Below are 14,581 nucleotides of genomic sequence, written 5' to 3'. Positions count from 1 at the left end.
CAATAATATGGGACTCCTACGTCCAACGTCTGTGATAGAAACTTAGGTAGTCCCTCCCACTCGACAACTGTTGGGAAAATAGGATAATCATTGTCTCTATGTAATTTATTATTTTCTAATAAATCCCAGTACTGATCTTCCGTTCCTCCCAGTAAGTTAAGATCATCCATTGCATGATGAACATCTAGTGCCTTTTCCATCTCTAGAATCTCTTTCATCAAATGCCGAATCACTTCTGGTTCATCTTTGTGTGTGTTTGTTTGGAAGGTTGCAGACAGTGCTTGTGGCACAACAAGCCCATGCCAACGACATAGTACTTCCTAATCACACCGTTTTGAGTAAAGGGGAACCCATTGTAGTTTTTCGCCCCAAATTCGCATACCTTCAGGCTTTGTAGAATGTGTTTCGCCCTCAATAATGTGCCCCACAACTTTGAGATCAGTGCGTATATTGATAGGCTTATTTTCCAAGGTACGCAGAACACCACACCACTTGTCATCAACCAAGTCAGTGTAGCAACCTAGCATATTTTTTTCAAGGTAGGGATCGATAGTGTTAAGACGTGTTCCATGGGCATCTGTTTAACTACCTTCACCTTTTTGCCTCTTTTTGAACCACTTGTTAAATGTTAGTGGCATTTTTTAAATGGATGTTGTAATGTTTATTCAAATGATCTTTGAATACAGATGACTTGGTTCAGTTTAAGAAGTTGTCTTATACCCGAAAAAATCATTATCACGCGAAGCATAGCACGCCACCAATATACATTATGTGTATTGTCTTGTCGACCTGAAAAAACTGTCGTTCTGGAAAGGTTGTATTGTACCCTAAAGATTCATTATCACGCGAAACATAACGCGATGAAATACCACGTTATGTGTATTGTCTTGTCGACCTGAAAAAGATGTTGTTCTGCAAAAGCTATCTTCTGGAAAAGCTGTATTGTACCCTAAAGAATCATTATCATGCGAAACATAGCGCGGTGAAATACCACTTTATGTGTTTTTTCTTGCCTATAAAAGCGTAGCACATTTTAGTTATTATTTGCGCTTAACAAAAACAAATAGTTAAACTTTCCATATTTTTTTCATTTTTCTTGCATGACGAAATGTCTGGACGCAATGACGTACCAAGGTGTTATTGTGGCAAACGTGCGATTTTGAAGCCATGTTGGTCAAATAGTAATGTGGGGCGCAGACGCTGGATATGTCAACAACTTGTAAGTTATTATTTTGGAAAATATGTTTCTTAATATTCTTTATATAACATGTTAATTAATAGTGTTGTGTTATAATCCCCATTTGTAGGACGAAAATCAATGTAGATTTGAAGAATGGTATGATGAACCCATTTACTAGGAATACTACAAACATTGTTTGCACTATGTTTGGAATATGACCGGTGAATTCGAACTCCAGATCTTTAAACTACAACAACAACTTGCGGTAGTGAAGGAGAAACTAAAAGAAGCGGAAGAAGAAAAAAATAGGTTGGAAGAGAAATTTAAGTGGTTGAAGCAGAGAATAATGGGCGATAGTGACTACACAAACACATATATGTGTTGAGTGTAGTTTTTTATCTTTATGTTTTTCCGTGTCATGTATTTTCATTAGTTGTATCAAATTTAAATTATGTTAAGTTGCTATGTTTGTTCTTGTGTTGTAGTATCAAAATAACAAAGAACCCGAGAAATAAAAACATAATGCATATATAATGTAAACCATAAATAATATTGCTATTATTTACTGAATGTCATATGTACAAAAAATGAAAAAAAAGTCAATGTGTCCCACAACCTGTATGCTTTAAAGTATTGGCTGGCCTGATGCGCATCCCATCCCGCCCGGCTACACTATCAGGATCATCCTCATCACGTCGTCTTTTTACCAGAGGATGCGCTGCAGCATGATTGTCAGTAAGGCTGGCAGGATCGGTAGAATGGGTCGTCGGTCCAGCAGTAACCTACAGAATAATAAGATATTTTAGTATATGAAATATATATTAGTAATGTACGTGTTAAGTCAAAAAATTTAAATTGTCTTACCATGGTCTCGGCGGGCTCCTGAATATAATCATCTGTCTCAGACATGTCAGTATCGCACAAGTGGCCTCCGTGACGAGCGAGGATGATGCCTTAAAAAAACGCTTTAGATATTTATGACTAATCAATGAGATAAAAACAAATATAAATAATAGTAATACAAGCTAACCAAATCCTGTGAAAGATCCTCAGCATCCCTCGATGATGAGCCATAACTTAGTCGGCGCCCGCTATCCACATCTCGTGTCGGACGATCATCAGCAACCGTCGATGACTCTGGAGGACCAGGAAAATACTGATCCCACTCCTGTCGCGTAATGGCCGTGCCCGTGATCAATAATGGAGCTGACGGGGTCACCTGCGAAGTCCTTGGAGTAAGCTGTAGGCTGAATGACGACAAATCACTAGGAGCATGGTCTGGCTCAGGGTGGTCACCCGACTGATCAACTCCAACATCCTCAACAAGTGCCTCAACGCCCCCTTGCTGAGGATCAACTTCTCGCCAACCCCCACGACCTCGTGGGACACCCCTACCTCTAGGCACGCCTGCCACGTCGACCACGTTCAGGCTCCACTGCTGGCCCACGATGGTACTGCTCTGGCGCCACATAATCAGCCTTGTATCCTAAGCGTTCATCATCTAGGGCTCGCCTCAATGTCTGGGAAGCCAGATCTGTAACCTGCCAGCCATACTCGTGCAAAGCGGTCGCTTCTTTGTCGGTATGCTGCTGCATCTGCGGTCCCAACTGGTGGAACAGATGTAGGACAATAGCCTGCACAACATGTAAAATATAAATTACGGATCGCTAGGTTAACGTTATAAGTAAGTATACCAAATAACATACCAGTGCCTCATGCCTCCCGGCGTATGGAACGTACCGACCGCCAGCGCGATAAATGGGATTCCCGACGAAAAGTCGGGTAACGCTGCGGTACCAACCCATATACTCATGCTCACCATCCGTACACTCAGGTGTATGGGGTGGCGGAATAAGGTCATGCCACTGGTCCCAAATCTCGATCTGCGCCTCTAGCCAGGCCATCTATGTCTGGTCAACCCTGGAACGCTCATCCCGCTGGTAATGTGTCCTAAGCCAAACGGGCGGAGTAGGTACAAGCTGCGGTCGACCAAACTGGCAAAGGACTCGCTCGGTGGCATGATACTCGATAATATTGAGACATATCAACGGGACGGAAGAGCTCCACATAAGTCGGTCGGTCGAGCAATAATCGGGCAAACCAGCTATTAACTCGTCGTTGTATGGCCTCCAAATGAACTATTAAGTAAAAACATGAATCGTGAGAATACGCAACACATATAAAGCTAGGCCAAGTAAAGTTAAGTATACATTTACCTGTGCAGCCTCTAGTAAATCCAACAAATCCCTGCAATAGGGGAGATTATGTCGAGCCTGGAACTCGCGTTCGTAGCCTCGCCTATCAACCCACCTCCTAGCTAAAGGGAGAAACGGTGGAGGTGGTGCACTCGGAGCGATGGGTGGTAGAGGTGGTTGCAACTGCAGGAACCGCTCCCAGGCCCAAACCTAATATACAATTTGGACGTAAAATGTAAGGTATATTTTCACTATGTATGTTATAATCATGAAAATAATTGACTATGTTTTCACCTGCAGCAGCGGCAAAAATCCGGCAACGTCGCGCTGGGTGCCCATGCTAGCCCGGTACATCTGCATGTACAAGTAACCAAGAACTGCTGCACCCCAGCTGTAACCAGGTAAATCATCTAGCTACTCAAGATAATGAAGAAATCTCAAGCTGACTAGGTTTCTCGAAGTGTTCGGGAACAATACCCCTCCAAACATAAGCAGCATCAACAATCTCGTGTACCGGTTAATATGAAGATCCGGTGTATCATCTGTAATGTCCACATGCATCGCCTTCACATGCAGCCGGACGGGCGTCAACTGCAGACGACTAGCCCCACTCAATGCAGTATCATGCGCTGGCTGGAAACCGGTGAGCCGCTGCAACATCTCCAGGTACTGCACTCCCGTATAATCTCTGATAGCATGCGGTAAAGCTAAAGGATGGCCATCAACCGGCAGCCCATATAGAACCTCCACGTCCTGAAACGTGATAGTAGCCACGCCAATGGGTAAATGAAATGTGTGCGTCTCCGGTCGCCCGCTCTATCAAAGCCGTGATCAACGACCAATCCAGCTGCAACCGGCCGATCTCAATAATCCTATAGAAACCTATATCCTGAAGGCGTCTGATTATACGGGGAATGGAGATGGTGGGCCAGGAGAAAGTCTCACATATCGTCTACTCGTCTAGCACGGAACGTCTGGGCCAATAACTGCCCCTCCCATATGTATGAAAACCTATGCTCGGCCTGTAGCAACAGTAGCTCTAGCGAGGCAGGTCCGGGATGCACATGCGGAACCTCCATGACGACTACTGTAAATTGAACAATATTAACTAAAGTATTTTTCTTTTTCATTGCTTAACATCTTTAAATATATTGTAATATCTTTAATATTAAAATTTATTCGATATTTTTACTATATTGTTAATTAGGTTGATACATTTTCTATATTATAATTTTATATTTTATATGTTAGTTTATTATTTTATATGTTTGTTTGTTACTCACCTATTTTTTACTATAATAAAATTAAATAATTAAGTCTCATAACTATACAGGATTTAATTATTAAATATTCATATAACAATACTTAGTTTGAGTCCAAATAAATCATATTTTGGTTCCGGACTCGATATTTGAGGCCCAGTAGCACCAAGGAATCCAATGTTCTTGTGTTCATGATGAGAAACTTTCCCCACTTTACCACTCAACAGGTCTGTTATTTTATATGTTAGTTGATTATTTCATATGTTTGTTTGTTACTCACCTATTTTTGACTATAATAAAATTAAATAATTAATTATTGATTTAATTATTAAATATTCATATAACAATACTTAGTTTGACAAATATTGTTGTTTTCTCATGTTATTTTCTTACGTTTGTTGACTAGAATTGTGTTTGAACTATCAGCTTTTTCAGATATTTTTGGGTTTAACAGATAATTAAATAATTAATTTCAATAACTACAAAGATACTACGCTAAAGGCACTACATTTTACTACGCTAAAAGGGCACTATATTACAAATACGAGCACTACATTAGGGCACAAGATACCACTACAGGGAACTAAAGTCACATATTAATATATGTACAACAATAACATCTAAATATTCCTAAAATAACAATTTATCTATTTTACTAATCTTTTAGCAAATAAATAGTCTAAACTGGATAAAAACAACAAATTAATTTAATCACAAAATAATCACGAAAAAATATATACCACAATAAAAAGTAACCAATTAACATTTTTTTAACAACTAATAACAATTTCTCTATTTTACTAATTTTTTAGCACACTAATAATATAATCCAGACAAAAAATAACAAATTAATTATATCGTAAAACAATCACGAAATAACATACAACACAGTAAAAACAACTAATAGGCATTTTTTATACATGAGTTTTAACATAAAATAAGTCGGAATACCTCGATTTAAAGTTTTTGAAAAGTTGAAGATTTGGTTATTTAGAGTCGAAACAAGCAACCCACTACGAGATAACACCTTAGATACGATGTGGGACCGAGAATCTACACTTTTGTGAAACCGGTGGGCTCCACTCGAGCTTTTTTTGGTTAACAATGGTGGGGGGGACCGCTGTTTCTCTTTTTTTAATGGGAGGGGACCCGTTCTGTTTTGTTGGGGAAGGGGAAGGGACCGATTATTTATGTAAGTATAGCAGCTTACGTGAAGGCGTTATACTATAGCGCCTTATGTTAGGACGCTACACCTTCCCGCTCGTTTGAGTTCAAATATAACGTCTTAATATAAGGCGCTATACCTTAACGGACAAACGGCCGTTAAGGTATAGCGCCTTATATTAGAGCGTTATATATATTATGGTCACTATTGTTTTTTCCACGCATTTTGGTTCTTTGAGTCCAAAAGAACCACATTTTGGTTCCGCACTCGATGTTCTTGGACCACATCAAAATTTTAAAGCTTTAAGAGGATGGATTTGCACTATTCACTAAACTTGATAGACTTATACTACATCATTAACTCTACTACATCAGCCCACTGATGAGTTATAGCAAATGAAAAAACTGTAACAAGAGTAACAGGAAAGACTCATTAAGTACCTCAACATACTTCCTGCCACACGAAAAGTGCACCACTATTAACTTGCTTAAGTTGTCCCTCGTTACATTTCCAGAAAATCTTCAGCAGAAGTAGAAGCTTAACCAAATCAAAGCTTAAGGGCTTGGGCATGATGACGAATGTGATCATCAATGAAGGTGGCAATGAAATAGTAAGAGTGATCATAACCAGGTTGCAACCGCACCAGCAAAGGAACGCCAACCTTTCTGCATGCCGCCTCAAATTTATGTGGGAGCAATTGATCTTTCAAGAATTTGTCATCCCCTCCCTACAATATAAAACAATCAGAAGTTCAAATAAATTGAGAAGTATGTTAGGTCATATCTTCATAGGAAATATAGGACGTATAACGAGCTATCTAGGAATCATTCTATTCTACTATTGCAAACAGAGAGCAGACTATATAATACATCAAATGGTGTCCTACATAGACATGGAAGACCTTTCTTTTTCAATAGACTTGTAAAGGTGGAAGACTTCCACGCAACAGAATTGAGCAAGATGCTATTCCCAATTGTACTCATTAAAGCCTATGACCAACTGCAGGAAGCTCATGTCCCTTGATAACTTTGTAAATAGAAGATAGAGATACATTTTAACAACAAACTACTCAAAGGCTCAATTCGAGAAAATCATCTGTTATATTAGAGATTTAGCCGTACCTGATCAATAAGAATGGTAGCAGAGACATTGTTAAACCTTGATACAAGACAGGTAGCATCATATTCCTGCATATTCAGAATTTAACATCCCAATAAGATGAAGACACATCAAGAATGTCTAATTTTACGCAGCAAAACTTGAAGACCATACCTCCCAATCAGCTTTATTTTCACCCAAGTAGTTTGTGAAAGCCTTCAGGCCCCAGGGACAGTTGATCGGATTTGTAATAGGAGCAAAAGCAGATACTGACTGGAAAGAAAACAAGCAAAATGCTACGTGTGAATGCTCACATGAATTCATATGAAAACTAAAGGTCTTAAGAAGCTTTAAATATTCAAAATTTCAAACCTTAGGATTCAGCGGCAAATAAAATCAGTCAGCTGCTGGCAAAAATTCAGTTCATGTGTAGAGACATAATTTTCACAGAGAACTACCTTATATTTATCCAGGTTTTTCAGGTACACTGTCAGCGCTCCATGCCCACCCATAGAGTGACCGAAGATAGATGCGCGTGATGTATCAAGTTCTGGAAAGTTTTCAAGAAGAAGTGTCGGCAATTCCTTGACCACATAGTCATACATCCTCCAGTTCTTCCATTTCTCTTGTGTAGCATTTAGATAGAAACCAGCACCTATTCCAAAAAATAAATTTGAAGTTTCTCATACGTTGCCGAATTTAGCTTATGAAAATTTAGACAAAGCATCTCAGCTAAGAGTTATCATAAACTTAGATGGCACTGCAAATAACCCATTCCTTCTGAAAAAGTAATTCAAGTGTAAGAAAATTAAGGGATAGTATGGTTGACCATTATTTCCCGAATGGAGCATAACAGCATTTTAAAAGGAAATGTGAGGCACTTTTCTCTAAGGAAATTAGAACCCTTTATTCCCAGTGTTACACATAATATCGCAAGTCAAGCTTCTTCGGGTTGCAAATGTTAAGTTCATATTGGGAACAAAAAAGTACATCAGAAAAGACAATACAAGATGTAAACAAGCCTAAGCCTTAGTAGAAGAGTAACGAAATTGATTAAGAAAAGGAAAAGTTCGGTCAACAGGCTACAAGATGCAATGACATCAAAATATCAGTACAAGTGGAAGTTGCATGAATCATGACAAGTGATCCTATTGCATTTTCATGCTTGATCTTATAGGTGAGGATTCTAGAGGTCTTTTAGTTTAAGTAACCACAAATTTTGGCACAAAGAGAGATGTTGGCATCAATAACCAATATAGGCCAAAAGCTGTCCACACCAAGACAAGCCGTTCTTGTTAGTTTCTAGTAGTATTTTTTTTTTTTTTTCCCTTGAACTTTGGGAACGAAGGGGAAAAATACAGGATTTGGAAGCATATAAATCATATTGGCGGGAGTTCTAATATATGCGAACAAATCAAATTGTCCATATTACTATCCCCATCACTGATTCATCAATGGAAAACATGTAGAGCAGACATGAAGAAACATATCATAAGGTAAGCCTTGAAACTCCAACATGGTCCGTGTGGTCGTCAGATGTCAAACTCTTTATAAGTATGTACTTCCTGTCAATCATTTATATATATCGATAAGGACACATATTTTTCACATACCTACACCGAAGTCCCAGCTGTCTGACTCTCCTTCCACATTCAGGCCTCCTGTAATAAGAACAGGCAATACCAAGTTAGATTTATAGCCCATATGTACAAAAGTAAGAAATAAGAATAGCTTGATTAAGATAATTACCATCACATAGAAGGCTAAGTTTTAGTTACACACACACATACATATATGAGAGCTTGCAGCCTCATCACCTAACTCAAGATTTGCCTAGTTGACTAATAAGGTTTAAATTGCAACAGGACTACATCTACTGCTCTGTGATTCATTACATAGTCTGCTGCTCAGGACAGGTGAACTCCAGCACAAAAGTGATATGACTACATGGTGTATACTCAACAATCCACCCCTTGGGCCCCACCATCTAAACTAGGATGGCATGATCCCGTTCCTCACAAATGTAATTTCTTAACTAGCACAAAGCGTAGGTCTCAAAGATCCAAATTTACATTTCACCAATAGATTTTATCTGACTAAACATACTATAACACAAAATAAAATGGGTTTCTCAATAGGATATGATTCCCTGTTGACTTGTTCATCTAACAGCTTAGATGCAACAAGCAACAAATCTGGTCAAAGCACTACATCATTCTTAGGCATAAGCTCAGAACATCCATATTTAGACAAATATTTGTTCAACAATATCCAAGATTCTTTTTTTTTAAAGAAATATAGGGAAAAGAAATAAACATTTTTTTTAAAGAGAAATAAGCACTTCTTTTGTAAAACCCCCAGTCCTCCCAGTTTATGTGGAAAGTTTAACTACAACGTTTTAAGAAAATCAAAAGGTGAAAAACGCCCAAAAAAAAGCCCAATGGGAATTAAGCAAAGAGCGGGAGATGGAGCACACACTTCTTCTAGGTCAAGTGCAGCTTATTGATGCTCATGCTCCACTATGAACTTTAACATAACAAAAGTCAATTTTAATAGCAGGATAAATGCATTACATTTTAAGTAAAAGTAATGCTTCTGTTTTTTTTCTTTTCCGAGTATTCATGTATAGTCAAATTCTGTATTACCTTGACAAGCTTCAAAACATGTAATAACCAGGTAAGAACTTTAAATTTGTATTCATTGACAATCACAAATAAAAGTATAGCATCATCTAAAAGATATTAGTGTTAGAAAATGAATGACCTCTATCATATAGTGATTTAGAGGGTGTTTGGATTGACTTTTAAAAAGTAGCTTATAAGCTAAAAACCAAAAGCCAAAAGTTGGTAATGGCTTATTTTTGTACTTTTCATGCCTAAACGTAAGTGCTTTTAAGCACTTTTTATCATTGCCAAACACCACAAAAACTAGAAAAGTGCTTAAAAGCCAATAAACACTTCAAATAAGCCAAGAAGCTCACTTGGAGATGTATCAGGAACAATCAGCGCAACACCCTCATTTGAAGCAGCACGTTGAGCACCAGATTTAGCTATAAAGTTCTCGTCCGTGCAAGTTAAGCCAGAGAGCCAGTAAAGAACCTAAAAATTGGTGCAGCCATACAACATCCGTAAACATAGCTAACCAATATGATTACACTCATAACCAACATAAAACAGGTCCATCAATGAAACAAAATCAATGTGGCATCAGCTAACATAGCACCACATAAAATAATTGTAAATACACTCCTACCACTTAACAAATGGAGAAAAACAAACATCAAACTGATTCCAAGTGAATGGATCAAGAACACATTCAATCAATCAACTACGCCTCAATACAAGCTAGTTGGGGTCGGTCACATAAATCATTTAATAATCATTCCATTCTATTTAAGCCCATTTCAGTCCAATTCTGAGCTAAATAATACACTAGCAAAAACCTTACTACCGATGTCGTAATTTATGCAACACACTTTCCTTTTTCGTCTATCCAAAAGGAATGACACATTTCCATATTGAGAAGCAATTTAACTTTAAAATTCACATTTTACAATTAATAAGATGATTTATAACAACACAACTGTCTGTAAAAATCCTTCTTTCTTTCTTAAACTACATCTCCTGTCAAAACCCGTCAGAAAAATTTGGACGAAATACAAAAAAACAAGAAAAAAGAACAGACTAACAAAAGAATTCACTTGATAAGGTAACAAGAAGAGATCAATCAAAGACATTGACTAGTGCAACAAAGCAACAAAAAGGCTAACAACAACAACAACAGAATCGGTGTAATCCCACAAGTGGGGTCTTGTGGGATTTGGGGAGGATCTTGTGGGATTTGGGGGAGGATAGTATGTGACCTTACCCCTACCTTCAAGAAGGGAGAGAGACTGTTTCCGAAAGACCCTCCGGAGGAAAGCAACAAAAAGACTGAGAATATAAATTAAGAGCAATGAATTTTTGCAAGTAAAACCCATAAATCCTAGCTGCTAATTAATCAATGGGTAGTTAAAAGATGATTCTATTCAGCAAGAATTATCCTAGAGGTCAGTCACATAAATCATTTACTATCATACTGTTCAATTCAGGCACATTTGGCCCATCTTACTCCAATATTGAGCTTTAAAAAATGAAACTTTGCAACTAAAACCCATAAATCCAAGATGGTTGTTAATAAATTTATCGATAATTCAAAAACGGGTTCTTGAAAAAATGGATAAAAAAGTGGAAAACTTACAGGGAACTTGTGAGAAGGGGAAGTAGGAGGGGGGAAAAAGATGTGGAAATTCATAGAACAACCAAGTGTTGGGCTGAAGTGTTTGTATCTCTTGTTGTAACCTCCAAACATCTTGGAGCTGCTGATTTCTGTAGGCTTAGTTTCCATTTTTACAGTTTAAGGAAGAAACTCAAATCACTGAAGATGTTTGTTGAAGATGAGTAGAACACGTACTGAACGTGTCACTCTTTATTATAGAAGAATTCTCTAGGGTTGTACTAGTACTAGATTAATAATTGAGACACACGTGTCGTTATTTTTTTATATTTAATTTGCATCCTTTGGAAAATTAGAAAGGAAATAATAAATAAGATTATTTTTAGGTAGCGTCAGTTTTTTTTTGTATGACGGATGTGTCCATGCTAGTTTGTGTTATTTCGCTGTGCAGCTGCACCTATCAAGGACGGTGTATAATTTGGTAAATATTGAATTATCGTATCGAAATCGAAAATTTTAATATTTGGTATTCAATATTTTGGTATTTGGTTTAAGTTTTAAAAAATATTGGTATTAGGTATAGTATTTGGTATTTTAAAATAAAATACCGAAATACCGATACCGTACCGAAATATATATTATATTACACAATACACATATTATTAGTTATAACATAAATATAAAAATTTAAAATTTTACTTTTCTTTATTCTCTAAGTTCATCAGTTAACTCTAAAAAGTAACAAGACATTTCTAATGATCAAATTTATTCATTTATATATAGTTTTCTCTCTCTGGGTTGATATTTGCTAGTTTTAGACAAAACTTTTGTCAACAAATATTTTTAGTTTTGTATTTTTGAGTACTTTAATTTAGAATATTACAGTATGTGCTTCTATGCACTAGTTAGTATTCAAACCGAATAAATCGAAGTTACCAAACCGAAACCGAAAAGAGAAAAACCAAACCATACCGAATTTAATTAGGTACGGTATTGATATTGCATTTTAAGAAATCGAATACCGAAAATACCAAATCAAAATGTCTAAATATTGTACCGTACCGACCAACACTCCTACAAATAACTGTGCTCACTTGACCACTGATCATACCATTAAGTACTGCTAGAAACTCGATGATTGATAGTTGTTGGCTACTCTTAATCATTCTTTACTTAACTACAGAGTTTTGTCTATTGTAGAGTTCGGACCCGTAATGTACATCTAATGCATACATCATGTGGTTCTTATTACTAGATTTAAGTCTTTGGGGCTGGATAGAGATTTTGGCTAGCACGAATTTACTAAAAATTTACGGGCACATAAAAAAAAACCTAATGAACAATAGTCATCGTTTCGCTATGATCGTTCCTTATTTTTCGGCGTTTTAGGACCATAAAACAGGAATTCAGGACGATTCCCAGATTTTCGTGTGCCAGTCCACGCCATCAGCATGAATTCGGGCGACCGTCTCCGAATATTCTTAAATTTTGTGGGCCCATATAAAACGATCTAATGAACAATAGTCATATCTTGGTCATAACCGTTTCTCATTTTTTGGCGTTTTAGGGCCATAAAACAGGAATTCAGGACGATCCCTAGATTTTCGTGTGCTATAGTCCATGCCATCTGCATGAATTCGGGCAACCGGCTCCGAATCTCCTAAAATTTTTTGTGCCCACCAAAAACTACCTAATGAATAACAGTCATCACTTTGCCATGACAGTTCCTCATTTTTTGCGTTTTAGAACCATAAAAGAGGAATTCAGGACGATTCCCGAATTTTAGTATGCTATAGTCCACGCCATCTGCATGAATTCGGGAAACCAGGCCCGAATCTCCTAAAATTTAATGGCCCCATAAAAATGACCTAATGAACAATTTTCAGACCGTTCTTCATTTTTTGGCATTTTAGGGTCATAAAACAGGAATTCAAGACGATTCTCGAATTTTCTTTTGCTGCCATCTGCATATTAGTGCGTCCGGTCCCGAAACTCCTAAAATTTTACGGGCCCATAAAATGACCTAATGAACAATAGTCATCGTTTCGCAATGACCGTTCCTTCTTTTTGACTTTTTAGAGCCATAAAACAACAATTTAGGACGATTTCCAAATTTTCATGTACGTCCACACCATATGCATGAATTCAGGCGACCGACTTCGAATCTCCTAAAATTTTGAGAGCTCATAAAAATGACCTAATGAACAATAGTCATTGCTTCGCCATGACTGTTCCTCATTTTTTGGCATTTTAGTGCCATAAACACGAATTCCAGACGATTTTCAGATTTTCGTGTGCTATAGTCTACGCCATCTGCATGAATTCGGGAGACCGGATCCGAATCGCCTAAAATTTTACGAGCCCATAAAAATAATCTAATGAATAATAATCATCACTTCCCCATGACCATTCCTCATTTTTGGCGTTTTAGGGCTAAAATATAGGAATTCAAGACGATTCCTAGATTTTCTTATGATGTAATCCACGCAATCTGTATGAATTCTAGCGACCGGCTCTGAATCTACTAAAGTTTGTGGACCATAAAAATGACCTAAGGAATAATAGTCGAAAATGACCTAAGGAATAATAATCAGGCAATGACTATTATTACATAGGTTATTTTTTTATGGTCCGACAAAATTTTAGGCGGTCCGGGTCCGCTGGCCCGGGCCCATGCAGAAGGCGCACACAAAAATTAGAGAATCACGCGTAATTCTAGTTTTATGGTCCTAAAACGCCAAAAAATGAGTAACGATCATGGCGAGGCAGTGACTATTGTTTCTTAGGTCGTTTTTGATGGTCCGGCAATATTTTTTGGCAGTCCGAGTCCGGTGGCCCGGGCCATATATAAGGCGTGGGCTATAGCACACGAAAAAATAGGAATCGAGCAGAATTAAAGTTTTATGGCCCTAAAACGCTAAAATACGAGGAACGATCATAGCGAGGCGGTGACTATTGTTCCTCAGTTCATTTTTGATAGCCCGACAAAATTTTAGACGGTCTGGGTCTGGTGGCCTGGGCCCAAGTTGAAGGCGTGGAATATAGCACATAAAAATTTGGGAATCAGGCGGAATTCAAGTTTTATGGCCTTAAAACTCCAAAAATGAGGAATGGTCATGGCAAGGCAATGACTATAGTTCCTTAGTTCGTTTTTTATGGTCCGACAAAATTTTAGGCGGTCTGGGTCCAGTGGCCCGGGCCCATGCAAAAGATGTGGGATATAGCACATGAAAATTTGGGAATCGGGTCGAATTTCAGTTTTATAGCCCTAAAAAGCCAAAACACGAGTAACGGTCACGGCGAGGCGGTGATTGTTGTTCCTTAGGTATTTTTTGATGGTCCGACAAAATTTTAGGCGGTCCAGGTCCGGTGGCCTGAGCCCATGCACAAGGAGTGGCCTATAGCACGCGAAAATTTGGGAATCAGGCGAAATTCCAGTTTTATGGCCCTAAAATGCCAACAAATG

At 37.9% G+C, this 14,581-nt stretch overlaps 2 protein-coding genes across 2 annotated transcripts; both read right to left on the bottom strand.

The window, feature by feature from the left end:
• Window positions 1-1,687: 1,687 nt before the first annotated feature.
• Window positions 1,688-4,264, bottom strand: LOC142177014 (uncharacterized). Its single transcript, XM_075245446.1, has 6 exons — window positions 3,670-4,264; window positions 3,397-3,585; window positions 2,887-3,318; window positions 2,211-2,814; window positions 2,045-2,133; window positions 1,688-1,962 (listed from the first exon to the last, which is right to left on the bottom strand). Exons 4-6 carry the CDS (start codon window positions 2,649-2,651, stop codon window positions 1,884-1,886), a joined length of 609 nt encoding a protein of 202 aa, XP_075101547.1. The 5' UTR covers window positions 2,652-2,814; window positions 2,887-3,318; window positions 3,397-3,585; window positions 3,670-4,264; the 3' UTR covers window positions 1,688-1,883.
• A 1,862-nt stretch (window positions 4,265-6,126) lies between these two features.
• Window positions 6,127-11,375, bottom strand: LOC107783972 (S-formylglutathione hydrolase). Its single transcript, XM_016605003.2, has 7 exons — window positions 11,140-11,375; window positions 9,881-9,998; window positions 8,514-8,561; window positions 7,359-7,555; window positions 7,075-7,173; window positions 6,924-6,989; window positions 6,127-6,529 (listed from the first exon to the last, which is right to left on the bottom strand). The coding sequence occupies exons 1-7, from the start codon at window positions 11,284-11,286 to the stop codon at window positions 6,350-6,352; spliced, it is 855 nt and encodes a 284-aa protein (XP_016460489.1). The 5' UTR covers window positions 11,287-11,375; the 3' UTR covers window positions 6,127-6,349.
• Between the last annotated feature and the right edge of the window lie 3,206 nt (window positions 11,376-14,581).

Source organism: Nicotiana tabacum, chromosome 23, assembly GCF_000715075.1.
Source record: "Nicotiana tabacum cultivar K326 chromosome 23, ASM71507v2, whole genome shotgun sequence".
Classification (NCBI taxonomy): domain Eukaryota; kingdom Viridiplantae; phylum Streptophyta; class Magnoliopsida; order Solanales; family Solanaceae; genus Nicotiana; species Nicotiana tabacum.
The sequence above is the reverse complement of the archived record's forward strand: the minus strand, read 5'-3'. Positions and strand labels throughout refer to the sequence as shown.